At 49.1% G+C, this 27,717-nt stretch overlaps 10 protein-coding genes across 10 annotated transcripts; 5 read left to right on the top strand and 5 right to left on the bottom strand.

Moving 5' to 3' along the window:
• Window positions 1-4,757: 4,757 nt before the first annotated feature.
• Window positions 4,758-6,869, top strand: ANOM_009925 (RMD1 family protein; the record flags this gene model as incomplete). Its single annotated transcript, XM_015555181.1, has 4 exons — window positions 4,758-4,808; window positions 4,907-6,425; window positions 6,483-6,668; window positions 6,718-6,869. The coding sequence occupies 4 exons, from the start codon at window positions 4,758-4,760 to the stop codon at window positions 6,867-6,869; spliced, it is 1,908 nt and encodes a 635-aa protein (XP_015402556.1).
• Window positions 6,870-7,800: 931 nt separating this feature from the next.
• Window positions 7,801-9,423, bottom strand: ANOM_009924 (putative aspartate aminotransferase; the record flags this gene model as incomplete). The annotated part of the gene is made up of 6 exons (XM_015555180.1): window positions 7,801-7,902; window positions 7,965-8,024; window positions 8,080-8,367; window positions 8,418-9,058; window positions 9,163-9,241; window positions 9,304-9,423. The coding sequence occupies 6 exons, from the start codon at window positions 9,421-9,423 to the stop codon at window positions 7,801-7,803; spliced, it is 1,290 nt and encodes a 429-aa protein (XP_015402557.1).
• A 1,217-nt stretch (window positions 9,424-10,640) lies between these two features.
• ANOM_009923 (U4/U6-U5 snRNP complex subunit SNU66) lies at window positions 10,641-12,689 on the bottom strand (the record flags this gene model as incomplete). Its single annotated transcript, XM_015555179.1, has 1 exon — window positions 10,641-12,689. The coding sequence occupies one exon, from the start codon at window positions 12,687-12,689 to the stop codon at window positions 10,641-10,643; it is 2,049 nt and encodes a 682-aa protein (XP_015402558.1).
• Window positions 12,690-13,509: 820 nt separating this feature from the next.
• On the bottom strand, window positions 13,510-14,298 carry ANOM_009922 (aminoacyl-tRNA hydrolase PTH2). Its single transcript, XM_015555178.1, has 2 exons — window positions 13,974-14,298; window positions 13,510-13,824 (listed from the first exon to the last, which is right to left on the bottom strand). Exons 1-2 carry the CDS (start codon window positions 14,278-14,280, stop codon window positions 13,520-13,522), a joined length of 612 nt encoding a protein of 203 aa, XP_015402559.1. The 5' UTR covers window positions 14,281-14,298; the 3' UTR covers window positions 13,510-13,519.
• A 154-nt stretch (window positions 14,299-14,452) lies between these two features.
• ANOM_009921 (uncharacterized protein) lies at window positions 14,453-15,632 on the bottom strand. Its single transcript, XM_015555177.1, has 4 exons — window positions 15,600-15,632; window positions 15,206-15,524; window positions 14,739-15,133; window positions 14,453-14,685 (listed from the first exon to the last, which is right to left on the bottom strand). The coding sequence occupies exons 2-4, from the start codon at window positions 15,518-15,520 to the stop codon at window positions 14,643-14,645; spliced, it is 753 nt and encodes a 250-aa protein (XP_015402563.1). The 5' UTR covers window positions 15,521-15,524; window positions 15,600-15,632; the 3' UTR covers window positions 14,453-14,642.
• Window positions 15,633-16,463: 831 nt separating this feature from the next.
• Window positions 16,464-17,446, top strand: ANOM_009920 (DUF4448 domain-containing protein; the record flags this gene model as incomplete). The annotated part of the gene is made up of 2 exons (XM_015555176.1): window positions 16,464-16,584; window positions 16,641-17,446. 2 exons carry the CDS (start codon window positions 16,464-16,466, stop codon window positions 17,444-17,446), a joined length of 927 nt encoding a protein of 308 aa, XP_015402560.1.
• Window positions 17,447-18,806: 1,360 nt separating this feature from the next.
• On the top strand, window positions 18,807-20,604 carry hcsA (homocitrate synthase; the record flags this gene model as incomplete). Its single annotated transcript, XM_015555175.1, has 6 exons — window positions 18,807-18,863; window positions 18,930-19,046; window positions 19,100-19,329; window positions 19,391-19,471; window positions 19,532-19,599; window positions 19,650-20,604. Exons 2-6 carry the CDS (start codon window positions 18,989-18,991, stop codon window positions 20,602-20,604), a joined length of 1,392 nt encoding a protein of 463 aa, XP_015402565.1. The 5' UTR covers window positions 18,807-18,863; window positions 18,930-18,988.
• Window positions 20,605-21,315: 711 nt separating this feature from the next.
• On the top strand, window positions 21,316-23,253 carry ANOM_009918 (sphinganine-1-phosphate aldolase DPL1; the record flags this gene model as incomplete). The annotated part of the gene is made up of 4 exons (XM_015555174.1): window positions 21,316-21,410; window positions 21,523-22,000; window positions 22,060-22,193; window positions 22,242-23,253. The coding sequence occupies 4 exons, from the start codon at window positions 21,316-21,318 to the stop codon at window positions 23,251-23,253; spliced, it is 1,719 nt and encodes a 572-aa protein (XP_015402564.1).
• Window positions 23,254-23,735: 482 nt separating this feature from the next.
• On the bottom strand, window positions 23,736-24,020 carry ANOM_009917 (mitochondrial 54S ribosomal protein uL30m; the record flags this gene model as incomplete). Its single annotated transcript, XM_015555173.1, has 1 exon — window positions 23,736-24,020. One exon carries the CDS (start codon window positions 24,018-24,020, stop codon window positions 23,736-23,738), a length of 285 nt encoding a protein of 94 aa, XP_015402562.1.
• Window positions 24,021-24,730: 710 nt separating this feature from the next.
• On the top strand, window positions 24,731-27,009 carry ANOM_009916 (SNARE-binding exocyst subunit SEC6; the record flags this gene model as incomplete). Its single annotated transcript, XM_015555172.1, has 2 exons — window positions 24,731-25,507; window positions 25,558-27,009. 2 exons carry the CDS (start codon window positions 24,731-24,733, stop codon window positions 27,007-27,009), a joined length of 2,229 nt encoding a protein of 742 aa, XP_015402561.1.
• Window positions 27,010-27,717: the final 708 nt, after the last annotated feature.

Raw genomic sequence — 27,717 nt, 5'->3', positions numbered from 1 at the left:
GAATGTCTCGAGGTGTTCTTTCACTCCCTATTATTGGGTATTTTAGGTTTCCGGTCAATTTCCAAACCATTAAGCAGGGACCGAGAAACCCTGTTGAGTAAGTCCAGGTGGGGGAGGAATGTACACTAACACCCGACTAAGCACCGAATAAGCAGTGAGGAGAAACCTGAATATTGATAGTGATTTGAATTGACGGGAAACCTTGAGGGTGACATATGTACATGCAATATCATTACTCCCCCAAGGTATGTGTGTATGCACACTTGAATGAATCAGGGAGGCGAACCTTGGGCACCGTGACCATGTGCTAGAAGGCGACTGCCTCGGGGAACGACGCAAAACCAGCTCCTCCGCTCAGACATGACTTCTCCAGTCAGCTCTCATGCCTGATACAAATCTCAGTGGGTTTGGAAAAGCCTCCGTCCGTGTTACTTGATACCAGCCATCCACGTGTTCGGGGGAGGTTATATTTCGCCTCTATCAGATTCCACAGCGAACAAATTTAACCAGCAAAGTCATAATTTTAACGCGTGGGGATATATCGCACAATTCTCGACACAGCAAGGTCCTTGTACGGAAGGTATGTACCTACAATTTGCCACTGACCTGTGAATCAGCCTCCCCGTGTTATTATGATTATAATAGGAAACGGGCTCTGCATGACTGCAGTAGTTTCGTCCTAGCCGTCCCCTAGTAGCACAGTTACACCCCCTCCGAACTACTCAGCAACCAGGTGGCCGGTTTTTCATGGTCGCGCACAAGTTCGCAGGACACCACGTAAACCCTTGCCCGTGACGTAGAAAAGGGCGATAGATCATTAGATGGATACCGCAGTAGGAAGTTGGGTTTAGACCTCTCCCCCGGTCAGAATTACAATCTATATTCAGGGTCGGAACATGGACGGCATGGATGCCACAGGCCACTTCCGGGCTATCAATCACGGGGGGGTTGTTACACCTTGTCACTCCCACAGGACGCAACCCTGTGCAACTTGCTGGCCGTCACTCAGCAGCTGGAATGCTCCATGAATCATTGTCTGGACTGTAATAGGCATTATCTACCAGTTGGAACCTACACTGTCGGCTTGACCCCCGATGGCTGGCTGCTGGGCGGATTCATCATTGGTGGGCCTTCTCTCAATGCGAGGGATCCGGCCGTATTGATTTGTATTGGAGGGGAGTTACAAATACCCGACCGAGTCCCAGTATTCCTGTACAGGATGTATGTATTTCTGGTTGTATGGTACTGTATGTATCGTACCTTCCATATGTATCATCGGAGTACGTATGGACCGCCGTAGTAGTTTAGCAGATGGAGCTCAACTGCCAACACATCTAGCATCACCTTCACTAAGTAAATATAATAATAACAATAATCATAATAATAAAAAAAAAAAACGGAATTGTTATAATCATACAACAACAGAAACCCCCCATAACTTATTCCAAACCTGCCAACACCACCTTACGACCCCGACTGCCTAATCGGGACACCCACCGTAATACCGAGCCACGCAAGAACGCCCCTAACCCCCTTGGGGGTGAAACTAGATCGCTGATAGTTACGAGCTGAAACGTGCCGAACCCATTTCATCATGGACCAAAATAAAAAAGAACCTAATCCTTACTGCCTAAGGAATAGTTTGGTCGCCCATCATCTGATCCTAGCGTAGCGCGGCTGTGTCGTTAAATTCTCCTACGACCTCCAGAAAAAAACCGAGGGTAATCAAATGAGGCGCATTCAAATACAGAACTGAGGCTTGGACGTTCCTCAGTGCAGATCAGAGACCCGAGATGCTGGCTGAGTTGATCGTATATTTAGAACCTTGCCGACATGCGGCCATTAGTAACCCGGTGCCTGGCAGGGCATCCAGACAGCCCCCATCGAAGGCGAGGAAGCTGACAGGGGGTTGAGAAAGAGAGGAAAATGTGTCCCTTTTTTTTTTACCTCTCATACTCACTAGTGGGTTAGCATACGATGGCATGGTCCGGTTACCTGGGTGAAGAGTAGGTTGGGTTTGGGTGGAACGGAGTCTTAAATAGTGCTTTACTATCGAACAGTGCCCGCTGTGTTTCTGCGGAAACTCTTCAACTCGGTCCGTTTTCGGCCTGGCGTGGCGCCGCTTTTTTTGCTCAGTGGTTGATCCACCAGAGCGATCCGGAGCACTGGTCAACAATTCCATATTGACTATGAAAGTGTAGTACTTAATTGTCAATTGTTCAACTCTGGCAGAAGATAATTTTTAGTAGAAGGGAAAGGAAAAGAAGAGACACATCTAGTTGACCAAAAAAAGAGCTTTACAGAAAAGAAAATTAAGCAAACTGAGGAAATTGGGGTCACTTAGATACATCGTCCACGTCCCTCTAGCAACTGAATCAAATACTTTTCCAAATTCTCCGGTTTTGTCATTGGTGACCAGCGACTTCTCACCTTTCCATGGTGTTTAATGGCGAACTAGGGCTTTTTTGTTATCGTTTTTGTTCGGCCACCACGTAGAGTATTCGCTTCTATACTTTGGTAAGGTTCTATGTAATCCTACAACAACCCAAGAATCCCCTTTTCTGCCGTCTATTCACCGTTAAGTTCATCTTGGCTAGGGCTGGAAAGGTGACCCCATATTTGAGCTGGCAGAAGGTCTAGATGTCGTCGTTGTGTCCATATTCCTGCAGCAGGAGCTGATTACAAGGAATTCCCAAGATGAAGTAGTCATCATCATACATTTCCCGAAGGCCGACGGTAGATGTCCTCCAATCCTTGGTACTGGGGAGTAAAGCTACACTTCGAGGCAGTGCTCACAACAAGGACCACTTTGCCTTTTGTAGATGAGAGAGAATACTCTGCTCCTTTTCCTGGATGATGAAATTGGAGTACGGGAAGAACGCGGAGGAAGACAAGTGCTGCCATCCTCACTTGAACTGATGCTTTGCCGTGTATTATCTCGCAACTTCTCTTACACTTCATGATGATCAAGATTCATGTGGTCAGTGTATTGACCTGGAGATGCAGGGCATTCGGTCAACATTGCTTCTCTCCTTTCCTACTGAGATCTGTATGTAGCTTCAACCGAGAAGAAATGAACCGACCGTATGTGTATGGCGCTACTGGCTATGTAGGGTCTCTGGTAGTGCAGTACCTGTGGGCTAATGGCCCCGCGAACCCTCCAATGGGCTGCTGCTGGCCGCAGTGAGAAGAGGCTGGTGACCTGGATGGACGCCTTGAGCCGATCCCAATCTCGTCGTAACTTACCTCATGTTCTGGTGGCCACACTCAGATGTTCTTGGGCGTATGGCATCACAGACACTTCTTGAGGTCAACACTAAATCCATTGCTATCTACCGTACTTTGATCAACAATACTGATAGTATGGCCTTTCTGTAAATATGGGACACCCGTTGTGGTGGGCTGTATAGAGAACTCCACTGTTTACGTAGCTTCCAAGGGTGAACACATTTGGACGCATCAGCTGGCAGTGCAGTGGCATGAAAAGGCCATGGCTAACAAGGCAGTTGTATGCTCCCCGCAGAATAATTCGAAGAGTTTCTGATATCGCAGACTATCCCACATTGCCGCATAGAGTCAAGCCCTCCGGATCTTATGACGCTCCTTCTCGCGCGGAGTCCTCACCCCAGCATTGTTGGGGATCGTGTACGTGGCGCGGCTAAGAAAGGCAGGATTGGAGTGGGAAATGACTGAAATAAAAGGAAAGAATGAGTAGTAGAGTATATAGCTATAGTCCGCGATCTCAATATCCAATTGTTTATCTGTCTAAGGTTATATACTAACAGCATAAACGAGCTTCTTTCCCCTCACTTATCTATACCTCAGCATTGGAGTCCCCGTAAGAATGCCCTCCCATCCCACTTGCTGAGTAGATGTAGGGTGTGGTCTCAGCAAGCCCTCCTCGACTAGCTTCTCTGTACGGGAATACCACCGAGTCGTCCACTCGTAGTCTTGTCTAAACGATCCTTTCAGATCCACGGTTTTACCAAAGACCCATTCAGTTTGCATGTCCTTGCGCGCAGCCTGGCCCATGGCAGTAATAGCATATTTTTATGCTATCAGTGGAGGTTATGTAGTCAAGATTAACAGATATCAAAAGGCTTCCAAGGTTGCCGAGTGGGTCCATAGTTATGGACATAACTCGTTTATATAAGCAGCGGTTGCATAACGCGCAGAGAGGCCTGAGCTCACTAGAGGTAAGTAGAGATTGGTGTAGGCGCCAACCCGTCCGAATATAACAAGTTCCAACAATTTCCATAGCTAACGAGTAGTGCTATCCTCTTGCCTCCTTCTTGCGTCCGCTTCTTTGTTTCTCCCCAGACACACACTACTACAGGTCCATGAGTAGCAGTTGTCACTTCATCGGCCAGCGAGCTAACTCCAAGTTCCCAACATTTGACTCTACAATCCGTGTAGAAGATAATGTACTTGCTGCTTTACGGGCTCTAGCTAACAAGCGGTCTCGGGGTCCTGCGCTATACGTCAATATTATTCCTTCAGAAACGTGAATAGTACAACCACAGAATGTCCAGTTAGATCGTCACAATTCCATCACCTGACATCACCTGCAACCTTCTCTCACTTAGCCGATTAACACTTCTCACTTCGCATCATCTTATCCGGGCATACGAGAGGCCTGCCTAAGCAACTCTCAGAAGAAGTTTGCGGCAAGCTACGAATTCTATCAGCTTATCAACTTTATTGGAGCTTATCAATTATCTTTATATTCTTTTTTTTTTTTTTATAACAGTTCGACCATGAACCCCGCAAGAGGGCGTGTGCCTGGCCAAAGGAGCCCCCATGTGTTGGTACGTACTAAGATGATATCAAGCCTCACTTGACCACATATTGCGGGTTCCTTTGTACACATGTGTTTGCAATTGTACTCACCTGGCGTTAATCTCAGGTAACCGACTCGCGTGAGCAGCAACCATCTGCCCAACCTCGCCGTCGTCGTTCTCCATCTACACGCTTCATCACAGTCGACAACGTGCTCCAGTATACATCGGATGTCCCCTCAATGCAACAACGTCATCCACCCCAACCGTCGCGAGCCCGTCCGCGGTCGCGTATTGCGTCCGCAACGGGTGGCTTAATTGGCTCAGGCATGGCAGGTGCATCCAGCGGCGGTACCAGCGCAGCAAGTACTGCGGTAACGATGGGCCGTCTCGCAGCTCAGCCCCGCTTACCCCCTCGATCAACAAAAGTTAGTGAAAAATTGGTACTTCTTCCCGAGTCGGAAGACGTGGATAATAAGCTGTCAGAAGATGAGGAGGAAGATGTTGACGAAGAGGCTGTGGATGAGGAGCTGGTTCAGAGACTGGCGAAGGACAAAAACATCGATGCCGAGATCGTAAGGCAACGACTATTAACCCAGAAGAGGCTTGGTGGGGAATTTGGCGTTGACAATGACATTGCGCCCCTGCTGGCAGAGGAGGAGCTATTGCGCCGCCGGAAGGTTGCGCCGGAGAAGGCTAAAAGTTATGCAGAGCGGTTACCAAAGACTCGTCGTGCAGGGAAATTGGCCCGTGTGACTGCCTACTGTACTGCACAGGCTTATAAGATGAGTTCCCTGGCGACGTTTGTTAAGGAGAGACATGGAGGAAAGACGAAGCTCTACGACGATTGCCTGTATACCGCGTACCATTTGCCGTTGTTACCCGGTCATGGAGGTTACAGGCTCAGAAGTAGTCCGGTTGTGAAGAAGCCTGGTGGAAAATCTCTTCTAGATGAAGAAATCGAGCGGAATGAGCTTCGTGATCACCATGAAGACTACATGCCGGAAGCAGAGGAGCATTCGGTTGTCGGAGGCCGTGGCGAGCATGGCGAGCAACACAGTGATAGCGAGACCCCTGGACATGGTCAAGAGGGCTACCATGCAGGTTCGGAGACCAGGGCCGAAGCTACTGATGGCGCAGCTTATGATCATAGCCAAGCGCTCGTTGGACCACCGGAGCCTACACGATTGCTATACAACGTGGCAGAGATGTTTGTTTTCAGTTATGGTGTGGTGGTGTTTTGGAACTTCACAGACAGGCAAGAGAAGGATCTCCTCGCCGATCTTGCGTTTGCGACGTCGTCCGTGACTGGAACTCCCATTCCGCTGGCCACTATGCCTTTACAGGAAGAGGATTTCGAAACGGAGGAGTTCCATTTCGAATATTCGACTGAAATCGCTCGCCCCCGCGTATACAACGACATGATTACACTACGAAGCGGTGACCACATGATCAAATTGGCTATCAGTCATGGCATTGCTCAGAGCACCAAACTCTGCTTCTTCGAAGAAGTCATGGCCAGGCAAATGGCCGAAGCAAAGGACGTACCACGTAGGCTCGCCATGACCGGCAAACTGGGCATGAAACGGGAAGAAGTATTCAGAATCCTGGGAAGCTTATTCAAAAGCAGGGTAGAGGTCAATCTCTGTAAGTTATACCACAACCTACATACTCAAGATCCCAGTACTTACAAACAACCAACAGCCTCCAACATGTTAGACGTCCCCAACTTCTTCTGGGAAAGCGAACCAACCCTATACCCACTGTACATCGCCGTCCGCGAGTACCTCGAAATCAAGCCACGAATTCAGGTCCTAAACGAACGTTGCCGTGTCTTCCTCGACCTCGCCGAAATTCTTTCAGACTCAATAGCCGACAGCAAAACCTCCCGTAAGTACCCTCATTCTATCCTTTCCAAACAAACGACTGACCCGTCAAGACCAAACCTGGATCATCATCGTCCTAATCATCATCTCCATCCTCGTCACCACCTCCGAAGTCTTTCTCCGATTCGGCCTCCTCTCTTCCGGTAAAGGCACCTCGTCTACAACTAATCCATCAATCAAGAGTCTACTTCCCGTTAGCGCCTAACTACTTAATGTCTAGCTGTGCAGGTACTTCCAAGATAGAACCTTATCTGGAACGCTGTCAAATCCTGTATAGATAAATGCAATGAATATTAAATTACCGTCTCTCAAGGATCCTACTATCTCCTGTCTATCCTGTATACTTTCTGTAGTGAAATCGATTCCGCCATAAACAATATTGAGGTGTTCAATATCACCCTATCAACGCTCTAGGCTGCATCTGTCAAAGTATCATGCTCGATCAGAATGCCCCAGAGGATGGTTTGGATGTTCGAATGTTTGATGAGTTTACGTGTGTGTATATCTAGAGAAGCAGCGAGGTTAGAACCTCGGCATATTTTATCCCGAGTAAGATATCCCATGTGATCTGCGGTCTCCATGCTACAAATAGATTGATCACTAGGATTTCATATAGAAAGTCTGTGGCTGAATGAAGATTTACCACAAACACCACGCACCTCACGCGACACTCTATATCTCGCTCGCAGCTCCATATAGTGCGCCCGCGCCCGGCTGCTAACTCAGTTATATCGACATTCTATGTAGTATAGCTAGCTATATTTTTTTTTCGCTTTTATTATGGTTTAGGTAGAGTGAATATGCTGAACTGTGTGTAATCACTAACTCTACCGGCACTCCTGTTCTGAATCTAAGAATTTCAATATTTAGCCCGGCGTAGTGATTTGGTTACAAGCCCGATCAATACCACGGAGGACGACTATCATTTGGTCCTTCACTGATTCGTCCTACCTGACTTGCGTACAATTATACGTCCATTTACGCACACAGTACATACACCATCCAAGAGAATTCAGAACATAATATAGTGCTCGTAAGAATATGCTAAATTAAACATGTCGGATATCAATACAAAGGGCCACACCCCGGTAGATCTATGTATTTTAAGGATAAACTCCAGCCTCAACACCCTTTCTCTAACCAGTCACCTTGAAGATAGACTCGGCAAGTCTCTTGACATTGTCAGAGGTGATGCCGGCAACGGAGATACGGCCATCCTTGGTGGCGTAGACGGAGTGCTAGAATAAACATTAGTGATGGGTGTCTTCGGAAAGCGACTGTACCGATAATTGCTACGTACCTCCTTGGCAAGAGCATCCATCTGCTCGGGCTTGAGACCAGTGTAGGCGAACATACCAATCTATGGCAAGGTGAGTTAGCATCTGTCGATATGTTTCATCCAAAAAGCTCCTTACCTGGCTGGTGATGTGCGACCAGTCGTGCTTGCTGCCCAGGTCCTCCAGGTTCTTCCGGAGCAGGGAGCGCATCTCAATGATGCGGTCGGCCATGCCCTTGACCTCTCCCAGCCACTGCTGGTTGAGCTCAGGGTCGTTCATGATGGTGGAGGCAACACGGGCACCGTGAATAGGAGGGTTCGAGTAGAAGGGGCGGATGAGGATCTTAACCTGAGAATCCACACGCTTCTTCTCTTCGGTGTTCTCACAAACAAGGGAGAAAGCACCGACACGCTCACCATAGAGACCCTATGACTGATCAGCTACTAGTTTCTACCTTCCGGTACCTGTACTCTTACCATGTTCTTGGCGAAACTCTGGCAGAGGGCAATGTTGTGGCCCTCGCTCACGAAATGCCTGGGGGCAAAAGCATCCTGGTCAGCATTGCCGCTAGCGAAGCCCTGGTAGGCCATATCGAAGAAGGCAAAGTGGCCCTTTTGCTTCATCACATCGCTGATCTGGCGCCATTGCTCCTGGGTAGGGTCGACACCGGTGGGGTTGTGGGCGCAAGCGTGGAGAAGGATGATGCTGTTCTCAGGGGCGGCCTTGATGTCGGCAATCAGACCCTCGAAGTCGAGACCAATGGTGTCCTTGTTGTAGTAGCGGTACTTCTCAACCTCCAAACCGGAGTCCTTGAAGACAGCGTTGTGGTTGGCCCAGCTAGGGTTAGGGAGGTAGATCTTCTTCGCATGAGGGTAGAAGCGCTTGAGGAAAGCACCACCGATTCTCAGGGCACCGGTACCAGAAATGGACTGGGTGATGACGAGGCGGTCCTCCTTAATGGCAGAGGAGTCCTTGCCATAGGCCAGCTCTGCAGCGGCCTTGGTGAAGGAAGGGACACCGGTGATACCAGCGTACTCCTTGTCAAAGCGGGAGGCGACAACCTTGTCCTCTGCGGCACGAACGGAGGGCAGAACGTATGGCTTGCCCTTGTCATCACCTATTGATTCACAAGTTCGAACCATGTCAGCCCGGAAGTAGATGACAAGCTCGCCATGAGCTAGTTGGATTGAATGAACAAGCGACAAAGAAATGATTGCTTACGGTAAGCGCCAACACCCAGGTTGATCTTCTCCTTGAACGAGTCGGCCTTGAAAGCCTCGGTGATACCAAGGATAGCATCCTAAAAGGCATTGAGTTAATTGTGACACGCAATTGACGTTGGCAGTGCACTATAGAGCTTACCGGAGGGCCCTGAGGGACGTTGGACCAGGCCGAGGCATGTCTGGCACCAACGACGACGGTGCGCATGTTAGCGTCACGCGAAGCAGCCCTACGGCTGGCGACTCTGAGGGTAGACAGCATGGTGAATGGAAAGGGAAAAAAAAATCTAAACAAAAGAAATCCAATCAATTGCAGAGTCAGCTGCAGAGGTCCTCGAGATGGAAAAGATTCCAAGGAGAGAAGAAAGAGATCGGACAAGGAGGCGAGCAGATAAATAATCGGAGATGCTGCGTGTGTGTCATTTTTCGACTCATGTGAACTAGGAAGATTCCGGGGAGCGCGAGCCACCGATTCGGATTGGTCGCCCTCTCCGCACTCACGGTTAAATTGATCAATTCCAGCTTGTGTCAGCTCGGGCGGGATTTTGACTTTAATTTACTCGAGATGCATAAAACCGTCTATGACTAACTAGTAGTAGTAGGAGGAACCTTGTATCGATCCTGTTTTTATTTGAAGGGAAAAAAAATAATAATTCATGGACCATCTTTCGGCAAGCCGATCGCGGTATATCATACTATCATACCATACCCATACACTCCTTCCACTCGGGGATAATAAATCTGATAACAGATCCGAGTGATAGTATGATCGTTAGGCAAGAAGAATAGGTAACTAACGGAACCTCTAAAAAGTCCCTGACGGTTTAAGCATGGCGCCACTGCGTTCGGCGCTTTCGGTTTTCGGTGAGCTCTTTCAGAATTCTGGCCCACTGTGGCCTGAGGCCGCAGCCCTCGGGAGCGCCTCCCGATTCCTTTTTGGGAAACGCTTCCCCTCACGGAAAGTTTGGGGTAAATTGGAGTCGGCCTGAAGTGAACATTCTTTGTTGTCCTCCTCAAGCTCCATAAGTCAATGCTCAAGGATATATAACGGGGTTCTAAACCCAAAGATAATTGAGAGTCCTACTGTTTTCTCCCCCTAAAGAATCATTCCTACTAGCACACCGTCTGCCACATTCGTACGGCCTTTTAAGAGGAACTCTCGGAATCTGACAGTTCCATAGCGGTTAATTTCCCCACACGCCAAGTTAGTGATCGTCAATAAACAAACAGCAATGAAGGGCGCAAACAAGCTAACTGCTTCCTGCTCTGGACTTTCTCCCACTCCCTGAACAGTTGGGCCCGGCGAAAAGGATCTACTTTCGGCAGTGAACAGGGGGCAACAGTCGCGGATAGGTAAATATTGTTTCTATTCTTGGTATACCATAAGCTGTACAACGAAAACTAGGAATTAAACTGCATGGGCATCACAAAGAAAATATGGCGTAGAGTATCAATAGGCGAAATAATGGCGGCAGCCATTTATCCCAGTCGCACACCAGCCTGGCGATTCTTCCGGGCCGTCGCTCCCATAGCATTATTCATGCCCGTATGCTGACTGCTGTCTAATGCGCTCATTGCCTCTCGCTTCTTTTCCTCCTCAATCTTCTTCAGTCGCTTCTCCGTCTTCATCTTACCACTGCCCTTGCCGTGGAACTGGTGACTCAGATGCTTGAATGCCTCCTTCTGGTTCATCATACGGCCAAACTCATCCACGTACTTGAGTTGCACATCGGGCTTGTATTCCTTGTTGAAGACTTCCGCCATATGACGAGCATCCTGCTGGTCACGTTGCTTGTTCTCCCACCGCGCGTACTCTTCTCTTTCACGAGCAGACATCTGGTTGAGCTTTCCGGAAGCTCGGTCACGCTCACGCTGCAGACGGGCACGTTTTTCAGCTTCGGTTTCGAGGCGATTCTTTTCTTGTAAGAAACGCTGCCGATCACGGATGAGAGAATTATGGTCGGCAGCATCGGATGACTTGACCAAGCCACGCTGCTTGAGCATCGACAATGTGGCACCAAGACCTTGGTCCAGTGTGGACTCTTCTTCCAAGCCGGTGCCACTGATCTGCTGGTTCGCTGTGGCTTCTTCGCTCTTGATGCGCGCTTTGAGATCTTCCTCGTCCTCGATATCATTGTATGAACGTTCCATATCCACGTCACCGTCCTCCACAGGTTCATCCTTCATACCAGGACCTTCAGACGAAGCACGTGGCTCCTCGACCGGCGTTGTTGACCGCCTTTCACGGCGTTCAGGGAGCGTAGGTTTCTGTAGGTTAGAGACAAACTCTGAGGTTTCATCTATGACCAGACCGGGCTCTTCCTCATTCTCGCCCGAGCCTTCCACGTCCATCGGTGTCTGCGACGCTTCTTCTCTGAGCTGTCGTGCGATGTCCTCAGGACGTGCTTTCTGGCGTTTCTTGAAAGCAGCACGCCTCTGGCGCGTAAGAGAGGCTTGTAGATCATCGTCATCTACAAACGAGATATCCTCGTTAAGGGACTTGCGGGGGGCAGGAGCGGGTACTGGCTCTCCGTTACTTGCATCAACTTCCATGGAATTCCCATTTGGTGTACCCGTCGCCTCAGCCGTAGGGGATATATCATCCTCGTCCATAACAGCACGTTGCTTTGTCGTCTTGGCCTTCTTTTTCTTAGGTTTCTTCACCTTGATTTCGCTCACGTCCATATAATCAGAGATTGGCGTTTCCTCCGCAAAATCAAGGCTGATAACATTCTTCTTCAATTTCTCCGAGACTTCTTGTCGCATAGCCTCTCGCTCTTCGGCAGTGGATCCTTGGGCATCGAGTGTAAACCGCTTCCGCTTCTTGCCCTCGATTTCCTCATCGTACTGTGCGAGTATTCCGGTATTTTCTTCCGTAGGATCATAAACGGGCTTGCGTTTCTTCAGCTCGAGCTTCTCTGTAGTTTTCTCCTTTTCTTTAAGTTCCAGATTTTCCAACTCGTCGCCTTCCTCCTCGTTCTCATCGATCGTCGTATCCTTCAGCGTAAGAATATGATCCTCTCCACCATCGAAATCACCAACAGCATGCCCAACCTTGACACCAGCCAAATCTTCCGCAGTGTATTCAGCTGCACGAGCCCGCTCCTCCAGTTCTTCTGCGAGTTTGCGCGCGCGCTCTTTCTCGATCTTCTTCTGTCGCTTCTTCGTCTGCTGTAACCAAGTCTTTGTGTCCACCTCCGCATCGGCAGCTTCTCCTAGAGTCGCACCTTGAAGCTTCATATTTCTCTGAGCCTCCTCACGCGCCTTTCTGATCGCGGCGTTTCGCTCTTCCCGTTTCCGTTTCGCCTCGGCTTCATCCTGCATCTTCTTCCAGTTGGAGGACGCCAGCGCCTCGCGCGACTCGAGTGTACTGCCCGGCTCGTCATCTTCGGAAGACGAGCTCGAGCCGTCGTGTTCGGATTCCTTGAAAGTAGGACCAGAGGCGTCGGCACCGGGGACGGGGAGCGGCTTTAAACCCAGCGCCACTCGGATTTTGTTATTCTGCTCGATGGAAAGTGCGTCGGCCATATTGGCGACAGGTGAGCGTTATCAAGGAAATATAAAAAAAACACACTGGGTTAAAAAAAGACACAAGACCCAAAGCGGCGATAGAAGGGTGTGGTCTGTAAAACCGATTAGAGACCAAGCGCCCGATTACCATCGATAGATTACCAGAAGGTGAGGTCCAGACGGGGCTTACCTAACTGAAACTCGTCTCGGTAAGGTTTAGCGCGGCAAACCCGTTAGCGCATGCTTTAGCGCGAGAGATAAAAGGCGGCAGCGGCTGGAGCTCAGAAATTTTTTCTTTTCTTCTTCTTTTTCGAACACACACGGATCTGTGTCCAGCGATCCTGAGCGTGGAGGCTTGTTCTCTGCGTCTTGGTTGATTACTGGACAGTTCGACGACTTAAGGAGCCATCACATTCTTGGATGGTCGATTATTTCCGGTCGACAGATCTCAGATTAAAGGTCGACATTGGGTGTTCGCTCTGGTCTTGAGCTCCTTTCCCTTCGGGGTCGGTGAGCTCGGCTGGAGAGCCTGGTGCTCGGCGGCGTCATATTCCTACTCCCTTCACCGACTTGGCCGTTGGCCCATGAGGTTAGGGAAAAACCATGGCCAGCCAACATACATTCCTTGTTACTACGTAGTTTTACTGCAGCTGTATGCTAGATAGGAGTGATTAGTAGACTATCTTGCAGTGTAACTGATCGCTCGGGCATCTTTCTCGTGAAGGTAGCAGAGTGCTTCATATACCACGCATTTTAGGCGTAGTGCTGTTGGTTCTAAACCTCACTATCCGGGATGCGTTGCTGGAGTAACTACATTACTCGGCTTTCATTCAACTTTGGAAGTACGGTTACAACAACTTCAAGTGTCCCGTCACGCCGTCGACCACGCTCTTTGGTCCTAAAATTCCAAGCACCGTCCGGCTTCCACTGGCGATCTGTGTCCGTCCCGCATCTGTGATGACCCTGGCGCAGAGACCCAGGCTGATAGCCTGCGCCTGCAGTGTCTCCATTTCCTCCTCCGACTTGGTCTGCAGCGCGATCTTAGCCTGTCCCTGCGATTCCCAGCGGCGCAGCATAGACGAGTTTGGTGAGTGCGCAGTGAGGTACTTGTAGCAGGCGAGGGTAGCATGGGAGCATTGAGCGGCGATTTTGCCTATCAACAATATGTTAGCCATCTCGTTCGTATGCATCATGCACCATAGAAGAGTCAAGAGAGCGAAGCAAAGACTCCAAATCGCGTAGGTCATTAAACAGCTCTAGAAACAGAAACTCCGAAAAAAGAAAAGAGAGGGAGGCGCCTACCCTTCGTCATGCCCAAATCGGTCCTCACAACCAGAACCAGCTTCACCTCTTCAGCACTCTTGTCGAAGTTGGCCAATTCGCTTCCATCGCCTTCGTCCTCGCTGTCGGACTCTTCCTCTTCCTCTTCTTCGTCCGAGGAGTCTTGGTGCACTTTCACATTGTAGCTGTTTGGCCACCCTTCTTTTTCTTTCGAGAACAGGCCTAGCGAGGAGCCTTGTCCGATGAAGTAGCCAGTCACGCCGGCGATGATGGCTGTAGCGACTACATATGCCGTTGTTGAGGGGGGAATGTGGTCTAGGTCGGCCATTTTGGAAGGTGTGTTGAAGCTGGATGGATGGGTTTTCTGTGATCCGCGCGGAATTAAACCCGGTTTGGTGGGTGCGGGTACCTCCAGTCAACAATGACCGCTTCTCTTTTTGTTTGCTCAGATTGAGGCTTACAAGGGTTTACTCTAAACTTTACTAGATACATGACCATAGTTCTATTTATTTGTATTTTTTCAATATATATTAAATATCTGTAAGAGGAGAGCAAGCGTGAGAATAGGGAATGTGACCAAGGCCCAAACGTTATCCAAAGTTTATCTTAGATACTGCTAGTTCATTATATACATCCCTGACCATAAACATCGAAGCAGACATCATCATCCTCATGAGCAGCGATGTTTAATTAGCGAGCAGCGGGGGCTCCCGTGTTTCCCATTCGGCGGCCCCTATTCCAGACAGTCAGTAAAAGATAGCGATCGATCGGATCAGTTAAACTCACATCATAGACCGACTGAAGAAGCTGATGAAGATCATGAACAGCCAGCTAGGGATTGCGCTGAAGGCATAGATAACATAGCCTGCAGGGATCAAGAGTCCCTTCTCCGCAAGCCAGCTATCCGTAACGTGGAAGGAGCCCTCGTACGCGCCCCGCTTCTCATAGGTCTTCTCAGAGTGAATTTTGTAAAGGGACTCAGCCGTTACAGTTGTCGAGTTGAAGTACACATTGTATTGAGCGGTGGCAGGGCGCTCCTCGCCGACCTGAGCAGGGACCTTGAAGTACGAAACGGATGGAGCACCAGCGGCCCAGGCAGAGCAGAGGACCCGGTTCGATTCGCAGTCCAGGTAACCAAGGTTGGGCGAGGTTGGATCAGCAGAGAACAGAAGAACGGATTCCTAAACGAAAAAAGGTTAGCCAGACCCGCCTCTACGTCCATGCGCCCGCGACCCCTATTTTTGGACTCTTACGTTAAACGATTTCTCCGATTGATGACAACGTCCAAAGCATGTCTTGTTTCCGCCAGTAACAAAGACAAACCAGTCCTTGGGCTCATCAGATGGCGCCAGAAGGGATTGCCAGTTGGACAGGTTGAAAGGGGTGACAGTCTTTTCTTGAATCTTCTGTTCGACCACCTTCTCAACAGCAGCGGGGATCACCGGAGTAGCCGTGGGCAGAAACTCCTTGGCTTTGTTGAACCAACCCTGGACGCGATCCGCGAGGGGAACCTGCTCTTGCGCCGCAGCAAGCGCTGGGAGGATGGGGAGGAGCTGGATGAAACGCATGATGCTAGAGACAACAATGACGCGTAGGTCAGCAACTAAGGGATCGATAGCTGACTACAAAATATTTCAAAATACGAACCTGGGTTGGCTATTGAAAAGACAAGCGCACTCTGGGGTAAAGATGGACGATTAGAAGGCCAAAGTACGGACAGCAGGCAGCGAGGAAGACGAGGCACCTGAGTTGTGGAAGAGTGAAACGGGCCACGATAGACATAAAGGTAAAGCTGGTCTCTCCGCGGCAAGGGCCTAACGGAGGCTAAACTAGAAGCGGAGCGAATCACGTTCCGTCGCGGGGGGAGGAAACCCACTTGACAAGTTCCCATAGTACGAATGTTATGCATAGACTACAATGGAATTTACCAAGAAACAAACAGAACATCACTGACCTTTTCCCACCAACGTCTTTGTTTTTACCTTCTTGTAAACGATAACCGCCGTGATAAAAATTACCTCTTCTTTACTAGATAGGGGTTTTAGGGAAATTTTATCAGAGATCTTTCTATCAACTGCTATTCCCATTTTCATACCATGTGAGAGAACAAGTCTTGCTACGTGTGAGGCTTCATATAAACTCTGGCGATCTTTTTTAGCTGCGGATCTGGCTCAAAACCAGCAAACTATGGAGGAAGGATAGAAAGAAAGCGTAGTGGGAGAGATGTTAATTAGCACGAGGACAACGGAGAAAGAGATATGCTTAAAAAAAAAGGATAATTCTGGAAGGTGGCACGGAATATACCGTATACGATATAACATTATTTTCATCGGCACCTTCTCTGTACTTCATGCCCCCGGTCCTCCTTCCTCAAGGGTCTTTTACCCCTTCAAAGTATCCTACTACCGTTTTCATAATGTAGCTATCATGCAGTACCTTTGACTCGTCAAGCGTCATTACTCAAACATCACTTTACTGCGGATTTCCATATACGCATCTGTACTAGTAGCAATGAGGTGGCCCCTCGTTCCAGTCTCTAATGTCATCCCATTGGCAGCCACAACAGCTGCTCTATATAGTTATTGCCTTGGCGCTGCGATACAAGGAGCAAATGATCTTGAACCTAGTCCTGGTAAGCACTTTCTTCTAAATCCGCAATTCTCGAGGAGAATTTAACCACTACTACAGCGGTGGTTTGGATTCAAGAGTCCAAAACAACTGCACACCTGCAGATAAATGATACTTCTCTCGATGATTTCCCCGTCTGTACTGACCTCGACGGCCCCTTCGCACCATTCTGTCTCCCGCAGGATGGAGCCAATGTTGTAGTAGACGCCACATATTATGTTACCTGGAATGCCGATTTTTATCCGCTCAATGCTTCTATTACTATTGAGATGAGATACACAAACACCACCGTTGGAGACTCGGCGTTCACATCTGACAAAACCGACAACAGCTACGGGTATCTTCCCCTCTACATGCGCAAGGAATGGCTCCAGGGGAAGGCGCAGAATGATTTAACACTCTATCTTATCGAACTGAACCCTGCATCGGGCACACGGGCGAGTATTCGGAAAGGACCGATGATCACGCTTCATCCTAAACCTGTAGAACACTACAAACCTTCTCCTCCCATGACTTTCAACAAAACGGCCCTGTTTATTGGTCTCCCGGTAAGCCTTAGTGTCATTATCATTGTTGTGGCTGGTCTATTCTTTGGCATGCGGGAGAGGAGAAGGATTGGGCTCGGGAGTGTTATGGGGTCTCGAGGTAAAGGGTACGGAGTTGGGAAATCCAAGAGCCAGCGCCTGCGCAAAAGTAGAAGCGAATTCTACCATTCCAATGCCGCCTCAGCGTTGAAGAAATATACAGACGACACCAACTCGGGTTTGTCAGAAGTGCCTGATTCTGACTTATATAATGAAATTGAGCGCACTGCAAGATCTGCATTCAGGCAGGATTCTACGAGGCTAAAGAGTTGGAGGAGATAATGAATCATGGATGCTTGTTCTATCGATCTGGATCACTCAGCATCCTTCCCAGAACCACGCCCGTGCTTCAAGGAGTGGGTCATAAGAACATGAAGGGGCATAAGTACGTAGTATGAATTTTGACTTTCGTCTTTCTCTCTGCTGTTGAAAGCACATTGGGCTCTCATATAAGTATAACCACGATCCACTATGTTACTGCTTGAGGTATTAATACTCTTGGCTTGGGTGGGTTATCCATTTCCAGTAGTGGTACTAGTACTTGGTACGGTTCGTCCGATGGGTCAACCCAACCGGAAAGCGAAGAAAGTCCATTAGTACGCCCGCGGCGCCCGCACCCGTGCCCTGAGATTGGCACTTTGTCTCCATTGCCTAGGCAATCAAGGGCGGTGTCGGAGAGCATGGATGACGTTGACGAAACCGGTGAAGGTTCTTGTACTATTAGTAGTCGCCAAAGTTACCCAAGTAATTACATTTTCCAATGTCACGTATGGGCTAGATTACAGTGATCCGGTCAATCAGTACTAACTATCAGAAGCCATATTAATTAGCTCGAGCAGGTAAGCCGTGGTAGGTGGTTAACTAGTGGAGTAGATATGTAAGCAGACGTAGCGAGTGCCTAGTTAGTGATACTAACTAGTGGTAGTATCTTGATTATCAATTGTGTGCTTTCTAGAACCTAATTTTTTTTTTCAATTTTTTTTTTCCACTCGAGGGTAATGCCCTGCGTTCTACTTACTCAGAAGGTGTAATCTTAGAGATTATGAAGGTGCCCACGGGTTAGTTGTTTAAGCGCCCCTCCCTACCACCAATGCCGATGTCGGTTGGCAGTATGGAATTCATTGGGAGAAACCCACCTACCTCCCTATGGACAGGGGACATACTACCTACTTAGTAGTAGTTGACCGAGCAAAAACCCAACGCACAGGTATTGATGGTAATATTACATGCGTATTGTACATACTACTACATCTTTAAAGAGGGGCAAAAATCTAATATTCCAAGAGTCACTTATTGACAATTGGTGCAAATTCGAACACTGTCTGGGGTGGCAAAACTCTCTCCCTCGATGATCCTAACAGACGATATCAAAGCTGAATAGTAATGCGTATTACTACTGCACTACGCTAAGCCACTTAGGGGCTGGGGAAGATCCTCAAAGATGAGCAATTGGGGCTTCCGCAAGCGCTCTGGACAAGGGATTCCCCACACAAAAGTGCTCGGCCTGTGAAATTTTCGTACATTGCCGCACATCTGTGAAGTGGACGGCCGAGTCATACCTCCGAAAAGAGTAGACCGCCCGCCTTTTAAATGGACTCCACCCACTTTCCCTGTCTATGACTCTTTTCCTGCTTCCCTTTTTTTTTTTATCTCCCAGATATTTCATATAAACATTTGATCGTTTAGCCTGTGACTCATTGTGAGTACTGCTATATATAGTTACCTATACCTCGTCCAACTTGATCTAACTTCAACCTCGTTCCAGCGTCTTTTTCTCCCATCCAACTTCTAGACTTTACCCCACTATCTATAGATATCGTCACAATGTGCCCTGGTGCAGACAACGAGCCCAATGGGCACACGGCCGCTGCCAATGGCAATGGTATGTCTGGAAAGCACTTATTGTTGTTATACTTGACTGACTTCTACCGGAAGGCGAACACCCCGGCTTCACTGGCATCGAGACTCGCCAGAACCCCCACCCCTCCGCCTCCCGGAACCCCTACGGCCACAACGTTGGCGTAACCGACTTCTTGAGCAATGTCTCCCGGTTTAAGATCATTGAGAGTACCCTCCGTGAGGGTGAACAGTTCGCCAATGCTTTCTTTGATACCGAAAAGAAGATCGAAATCGCCAAGGCCCTGGATGACTTCGGTGTTGACTACGTGAGTCACATTCATACGAACTGTGGTTTGATCATGCTTGTTAACATATTGCCTGTTCTAGATCGAACTTACCAGCCCTTGTGCCTCTGAGCAGTCGAGACTTGACTGCGAGGCCATCTGCAAGCTCGGCTTGAAGGCCAAGGTACGTTGGATTCCTCATAGTTGTTCTCCTATCTTTGGACGGCACTAACCCACTCCATAGATTCTTACTCACATCCGTTGCCACATGGACGATGCCCGTGTTGCGGTCGAGACTGGTGTTGACGGAGTGTAAGTATGCCCATACTTCTTTTAAAATCTCTCATTCTTACAGTTTCTAGTGATGTTGTCATCGGCACGTCGTCCTACCTCCGTGAGCACTCTCACGGTAAGGACATGACCTACATCAAGAACACTGCTATTGAAGTTATTGAATACGTCAAGTCCAAGGGTATCGAGATTCGATTCTCTAGTGAGGACTCTTTCCGTTCTGACCTCGTCGACCTCTTGTCCATCTACTCCGCCGTTGACAAGGTTGGTGTTAACCGTGTTGGTATTGCCGATACCGTCGGCTGCGCTTCTCCTCGCCAGGTTTACGAGCTTGTTCGTGTCCTGAGGGGTGTTGTTGGCTGCGACATTGAGACCCACTTCCACAACGACACTGGCTGTGCCATTGCCAACGCCTACTGTGCCCTAGAGGCTGGTGCCACTCACATCGATACCTCCGTTCTCGGTATCGGTGAGCGTAACGGTATCACCCCTCTCGGTGGTCTCATGGCTCGTATGATGGTTGCCGACCCCGCCTACGTCAAGAGCAAGTACAAGCTGGAGAAGCTCAAGGACATTGAGGATCTCGTGGCCGAGGCGGTCGAGGTCAACATTCCTTTCAACAACTACATCACCGGTTTCTGTGCTTTCACCCACAAGGCTGGTATCCACGCTAAGGCCATCCTGAACAACCCTAGCACCTACGAGATCATCAACCCTGCCGACTTCGGCATGACCAGATACGTTCACTTCGCCTCTCGCCTGACTGGCTGGAACGCTATCAAGTCTCGTGCTCAGCAGCTCAAGATTGAGATGACTGACAGCCAATACAAGGAGTGCACCGCTAAGATCAAGGCTCTTGCTGATATCCGTCCCATTGCCGTCGACGATGCTGACAGTATCATCCGTGCTTACTATCGTAACCTCAAGTCGGGTGAGAACAAGCCTCTCCTTGATCTGACGGCTGATGAGCAGGCTCAGTTTGCTGCCAAGGAGAAGGAACTTGCTGCTTCCGGTGTTGTGGCTTAAACGATGCCGCTTAGCTTGGTTCAGATTTGTTCGCCTCCCTTTCTATATTTTTCTCCCTTTTGTGTTTCTTATTTCCCCTTTGCATTTCGGAATTTCATCTTTGGATTCAAGGGCCCAGTGTTTTAGAACTTTCATATCTCAGCGGCTCCCGACGAAGATGCGATTTTTTTCATGATTTGATGTTTATTTATGCGTCTCGGGCTTCATTGTTATCGGGTATTCAAAAGTCTTGTCCATGGATGTGAAAAAAGCAAGGAGAGACAGGTGTTCGGGACGCGTTGGTCTGGAGGAGTTTGTATATACGCAGACTTAGATGACTGCATTTTTCCTCTGATACACTGAACGCAGAAAACTATTTCGTCATTAACCTTGGCTGTTTGGGCTCGCTTACAGCCCGCTTCGGCTGCAAAGTGCTACTGTATAAATGTAATTTGGACGCTAGTCAGGGCCTAGTAGGCAAGACTAGAAAACCCGGGGAAACTAAATTCTGCAGGACGGGCGATGATGCAACGCTGGGCAAGAGGTTGCATGTGCGGCAGCAGCCGAGGCTGTGGTGGAATCATCGGCATTCTTAACGGCGGCTTCCCTCTAGACCCATTTCCCTGGAACGTCAATTCCGACGCTTCCACACATAGTCCATACTCGCTATCTGTTATCTTTGGAGGTCATCTTACTTTCTTATCAGTCTTCGAGACTGCTTTGAACATCACCATGGCGTCCTCGGTTCTTCCAGTCGCTTTACAAAATAAGCTGCTGGGATACAGCAGAGCTCCTAATGCGCAGTTGGCGGCGTTGAATTTGGAGATGTAAGTGGAACATCATTCCATCTCCCCGCCGTCCCCAACAGCTTGTAGGCATCCGCACGCACGGTTCCTAAAACTTCCATCTTGGTCCTCTGTCTCTCTAATGGAACAACAGTCTTAAAAACATCGTATTCTTAGTTTTTATTCTTCGCTACGTTCGCAAGACGTTCTATTCTTTACGCGGTTATGGTGTCCTCGGTAGCCTCCGACATGTCTACGCCGCGATCCGTCTCTTCTGCTACTCCATATTCCTGCGCTTCCCTGGTGTCCGCGGCCAGGTCGATAAGCAGGTTTCGTCAGCAATCGAAAACCTGGAGACAAAGCTTGTTGCAACCGGCCCTGGTGTCACGAGATATTTGAATCTACCTAAGGAAGGATGGACCCCCGAACAGATCCGCGCCGAGCTTGAGAAGCTGGCAAACATGGAGCATACCCGGTGGGAAGATGGTCGCGTCAGCGGTGCTGTGTATCATGGTGGACAAGATCTTCTGAAGCTTCAGGCTGAGGCGTTTGGGCAGTTTGGGGTCGCCAACCCCATCCACCCGGATGTCTTCCCTGGCGTCAGGAAGATGGAAGCTGAAGTTGTAGCTATGGTAGGTTGGGTCTTCTTGTCAAGCAATGTGAATTTGACGACTCATGCGATCGAACCCAGGTCCTCGCACTATTCAATGCTCCGTCTGATGGTGCTGGTGTTACTACGGGCGGTGGCACTGAATCTATCCTGATGGCCTGTCTGGCAGCGCGGCAAAAGGCGTATGCTGAACGCAAAATAACAGAGCCGGAAATGTGAGAATAAGCTACCTATGGTAAACTGATCCGTACTGACAGTTACAGGATCATTCCCGACACCGCTCATGCTGCTTTCTACAAGGCTTCCGAATACTTCGGAATCAAACTGCATCGCGTACCCTGCCCAGCTCCAGATTACAAAGTCGATATTCCTGCGGTGCGTCGCTTGATCAACCCGAACACTGTCCTCCTCGTTGGTTCCGCGCCAAACTTCCCCCATGGCATTGTTGATGATATTCCTGCCTTGTCCCGACTTGCCACAGCGTACAAGATCCCTCTGCATGTTGATTGCTGCTTGGGCTCCTTTGTGGTTGCGTTCCTCAAGAAGGCCGGCTTCCCATCTCCATATGAGGAGGAGGGTGGATTTGACTTCCGCCTTCCTGGTGTGACCAGCATCAGTGTAGACACGCATAAATACGGATTCGCGCCAAAGGGCAACTCTGTGTTGCTATACCGAAACCGAACCTACCGCAGCTATCAGTATTTCGTCTATCCTGACTGGTCCGGTGGTGTCTATGCATCTCCATCCGTGGCAGGATCTCGGCCAGGTGCTCTTATCGCGGGCTGTTGGGCCAGTTTGATGAGCGTTGGAGAAGCCGGTTACATCAAGAGTTGCCTTGACATTGTTGGTGCAGCAAAAAAGTTCGAGGCGTCTATTAGAGAACACCCGCTCCTATCGAAGAACCTTGATGTTGTTGGAAAGCCCATGATCAGCGTTGTTGCTTTCCAGAGCAAAAATGGCGCCGTTGACATCTACGATATGGCCGATGCTTTGTCCGCCAAGGGCTGGCATCTCAACGCTCTCCAATCGCCTGCAGCGATTCATGTAGCGTTTACTATTCCTACAGCCTCTGCTATCGACCAACTCACTACTGACATCATTGAGGTTGTCGAGAAGGAATTGGATAAGGCAGAGGAGAGGAAGCGACAAGGAAAGTCGTATATCATCAAGCGTGGTGATACGGCTGCCTTGTATGGTGTAGCCGGCAGTATGCCTGATAAGAGTATTGTCAGTCGCCTGGCAGAGGGCTTCCTGGATACACTGTATAAAGCCTAGATGGTTTTCGCTGATTGCAAAACTGCATTGTTAATATTCTTTGAATGTGAATAATCCTTATATGACATGGAAGAACGCGCCTTGCTGCGATGTAATTAGGAAAATGGCGTTTCTGGCGTTAAAACCGGGCTTCGCATTCACTAACGTAAATAAACCAGACAGTCCATCCTTAAGAGTTTCGAGCAATATCACATATCGATATCTTCGAGATCACATAGATTTCCAGTACCCTAATATAACACAGTAGCAAAGTATGTATAGTACAGTAAGTCATGTCGAACAAAGACTGAAAATATAAGAAATAAGACCGCTCCATGCAAGCAGATACAGAAAACATTTCAACCGCAAAAAGGTTCCAGGCAATTTCAGAACTGACCCCCAGCTTCACAGGTGCATTGACCATAGAAGCCAACGTTACCGTATCCCAGATTAGCCTTCCGAACAAAGTGTGAAAATAAAAGCAGAGTATCAATATAAAACATCTATTGACTCCTCTTCGCCTTCCACTCAGCACCCGATGTCTGTTCGATGTAGTATCCTGGATCCGGCTTCCGCTCCATATGGACTTCTTGTTTCGTTAACCGTCTATCAACCTCACGGACATCGACCAGCTCCTTAACTTTCATGATCTGACCGGCGACTGACGGAGTCACGGGGTGGAACACAGTCGCCATGCGCTTCTTGAGGCCCAAGGCCTTGAGGACGTCTGTTGTTCTCCGGGGGAGACCGATCGCAGAGCGTACGAGGGTGACACGGAAGTAGCTCATTGTGAGAATGATTTGTTTGTATGAGGTTTGAATCGTCGGAGAGGCGAGTTATAAGGTTTCTTTTGGAGTCGTTTTTCTCAATTTCGCGGCTCGGCCTGGGAATGGAATTTCGCGGACGGTCCGTGGTTTCACGTCTGGTTGTATGGCACAGATGACCAATTTATCGCGACAGGCCTGGAGCTGTGTTTTGATCCTGGGATACGGGACAATCGCACCAAGGCAGATAATTGTATATCAAACCATCACGGCGGGAATTTTGGCTTTCCGATCCAGTCGGCCTGCGAGGCGGAGAGTCACGTGTGTAGTATTCTGCCGGGGTCGTGCTGGCGGGCGGAGCGCCCCGTTTCAACTTGACAAGCTATTTGCTTGAATGAAACGCGGGGATGTGCCATTGACTGCTATTAGACATAGTGGTATGCATATTGTTGCTATCTTTCTGTGATTCTACATACGGCTGAACGAAAACTAATCTGAGTTCAAAGCGCTGTGCGTTTTAAGAGGGCATACTTGGCACACCATTGATTGCGGCGGTGTTGAGTACATTGCGATTGCGGTTGTTACGGATATTCTAATAACGGCTTCCCTGTCACTCTTATTATATGATTGCACTAAGGAGCTACCGAGTTGAATGACCCTGCAGCAGACGGGGCACTGAACACTAGTATCTTATTCCGATCTAGCACCCTTACCTAGTGTATGATATCGTCGAAATGGCACGAGGCGGAGACTCGGAAGGAACGGTGGCTCTACCACGGTTAGAAGATATCCTACGTCACCCAGAAGACCTGGACAAGATCGCCGGACTGAGGGCGGAATACTCGCGGAAAAAGGCAGCCGTCGATTCACAGCTCCGAGAAGGCCTCCGGGGTCAACTGGAGACAGTACAACGCAGCATCGGCGCGCTAACCGAAGGTCAGCGCCAGGTTTCGAAGACAAAAGATGAACTCCAGGGGATTGACAAACTATGCGCGGAATCACAATCCAGCGTCGAGGATTTCTCCCAAATTGATCGACTTGCCAAAGTGCAGAGGAACTTCGAGGCGGTCTTGACGATGAAGAAGGGGCTGGAGAACTTTAGTGAGAATCTTGCCGAGGTTGAGAATCTCCTGAAAGAGGATGATGATGATCTCGAGAACCAGCCGAATTTACTGCGGGCTCATATGCAGATATCTAAGTTGAGAGATTTCCGGGACGAGGCAATGGATCAGATACGGAAGGCTCAGGACCCGAGCAGTGAAGCCACGCTGGAGGATTACTTCCAGGGTCTGGATAGTGTTATCGACTGGTTCGATGATCATTTGGGAACTGCTTGTATGAATCTGATCCCGCTTGTGCAGTCTGACAACCCTAGTATGGTTGTCCGCCTGGCTGTTGTTGTCATGAACGAGGAGAAGAAGGATGAAACGGTTCGTGCTTTGCAGGAAGCGCAGAAGGACCACCAGGATCTGGCAGGCCGGTTCAAGTCGATGAATGTGGGCCCCAAAACGGTTAGGGCTATAAGGAAAAGTTTCTCCAAGCCATTGAATTCTACGCACAGAATCAGTTTGAGAATACCAAGGAGGAATTCCTCAGCGATCCAGATATCCTAGAGAAGAGTTTTCGATGGTTCTTCAATGACCTTTTCTCTGTTAAGCAGGGGATGCAGACATTAATGCCAAAGAAGTGGAAGATCTACAAAACATACACCGATATCTACCATCGGATGATGCATGACTTCTTCGTGGATCTGATCAATGACCCTGAGCTACCCCCAGATAATCTTCTTTCTATTATCCACTGGAGCGAGAAATACTACAAGAAGATGAACAAACTCGGCTGGAAACAGGCAGACCTGCGACCAAACATTCTCGATGACCGTGAACCTGAGCTCATTCGACAGTGGCAGAGCATTATCATCAAAGCGGTCGAAGAATGGATGGAGAGGATCACAGAGACCGACAGGAAAGGCCTGGTGGAGCGCATCCCTGACTCTCTGGACACTAATGCAGAGGGCTATTTCCGCACCAAAACCCTTCCAGATATGTGGCGTATGATTCATGAACAGATCCAGGCAGCTACCGCCTCGTCCCGCACAGACCTGGTCGAAGGCATTATCGATTCTATGTTCCGAGTGCTCAAGGGACGTCAGGCCGCTTGGCAATCACTCATCGAAGAGGAGTGCGCTAAGTACAAGGCGCCAGGTGGCGACCAGCTTGATGGATTGCAGCTGTTACAGGACTGGCTTGTTGCGGTGGCTAACGATCAGATTGCTTGCATCGATGACAATGATGAATCAGGGCAACTGGGCTACCTGTCGAGGTTCAAGCGCGATTTCGAGGCGCACGTCGACCCGAAATACATGGCGGCGCGAGCTATACCCGAGCTGGACGCTCTTCGCGACGGTTACGTGGATCTAAGTACCTACTGTCTTACTCAATTCGTCGAAATGGTTTTTGCTGTCGATTTCCGCTCTACTATCCCCGATTTCTTCACTCAGAAGTGGTATGGCGACTTTGCCATCAAGCGGATCACATCTACATTCGAGGATTACATGGCCGATTACTCGCCTGTCATTCACCCATCTCTTGTTGACATCTTAGTCGAGGAGCTCTCCGACGAACTCTTGGTCCGGTACCTGTCGTCTGTGCGTAACCGCGGCGTCAAGTTCCGGCGACACACTGATCCATACACGGACAAGTTCAAGGACGACGTTCTCACCGTTTTCGCCTTCTTTCAAAACTATCCGGACTCGTTTGCCAGTACCATCAAGCAAAAGTGGCGACTCGTCGACTGGTTGGTTCGCCTGCTTGAATCAGAGAAGGGTCCTGCCGTTGTTGCAGTCTACGAGGATTTCAAAATGGAATACTGGGATCTTCAGCTGACGTGGGTTGAGGCAGTGCTTAGGACAAGGGATGACTTTGAGAGAAGCATGATCAGCGCTGTCAAGGCCAAGGCAGCAGAGTTGTCGGTGGAAAGAGGTATGGAGACTCTTATGAGTCGGATGAGGTAGTTAAATGATATTTGGGGGATGAATGGCAGTGCTCTATTCAGCGCGGAGTTAGGAGTTATTTTTGGTTAGATGCCAGGCTGTTGCCAAGATGTACTCTATAATGTGGATCCAATGATTCCAATCTATATGCTCGTTTTACTTCGCTAGAAGCATGTCTAATTATTTGACGCTGGGTATATAACAGTCAACGAATATTCACACCACCCCCGTCACTACTGGCATCAATCTTATCATCCCCGTCTCCAGTAGACTAAAACTCCAAGCTCCTTTCTACTACAGGCAAGTATTTCTCCCGCAACCGCGCGTTCATTCCATCCTCGTCGGCCTCTGGGTCAAGTTTCTTCGCACCCATCTCACAGATACATACCGTTTCAAGGGCGAAGTCCCTCGCCCACACGAAGGGATATTGCTGTCTACTGCCACCAGTGGCATCGCTAGATGCCCTTCTATTGTTGGATGACTTGTCTCCTTCACTTTCCGAACCGCTGGTCTCATTATCGGAAAGACCCTCCCCGTTCAGCTGATCTTGCTCACTACCCCTGCTAGTAGTAACCACCGTAGCTCGAGGAGTCGTTCTATCACCATCAACATAGTAATTCCGATAGTGGGACAGGAAATCCCGCGCATCAAAAGTGTATTGGTTTTTGCGGCTTTGACCCTTGTGCGGTCCTCCACCCCGTGCTCTCCCACGGACATAAATCGTATTTG

Source organism: Aspergillus nomiae, assembly GCF_001204775.2.
Source record: "Aspergillus nomiae NRRL 13137 chromosome Unknown contig00425, whole genome shotgun sequence".
In the NCBI taxonomy this organism is placed as follows: Eukaryota; Fungi; Ascomycota; class Eurotiomycetes; order Eurotiales; family Aspergillaceae; genus Aspergillus; species Aspergillus nomiae.
The sequence above is the reverse complement of the archived record's forward strand: the minus strand, read 5'-3'. Positions and strand labels throughout refer to the sequence as shown.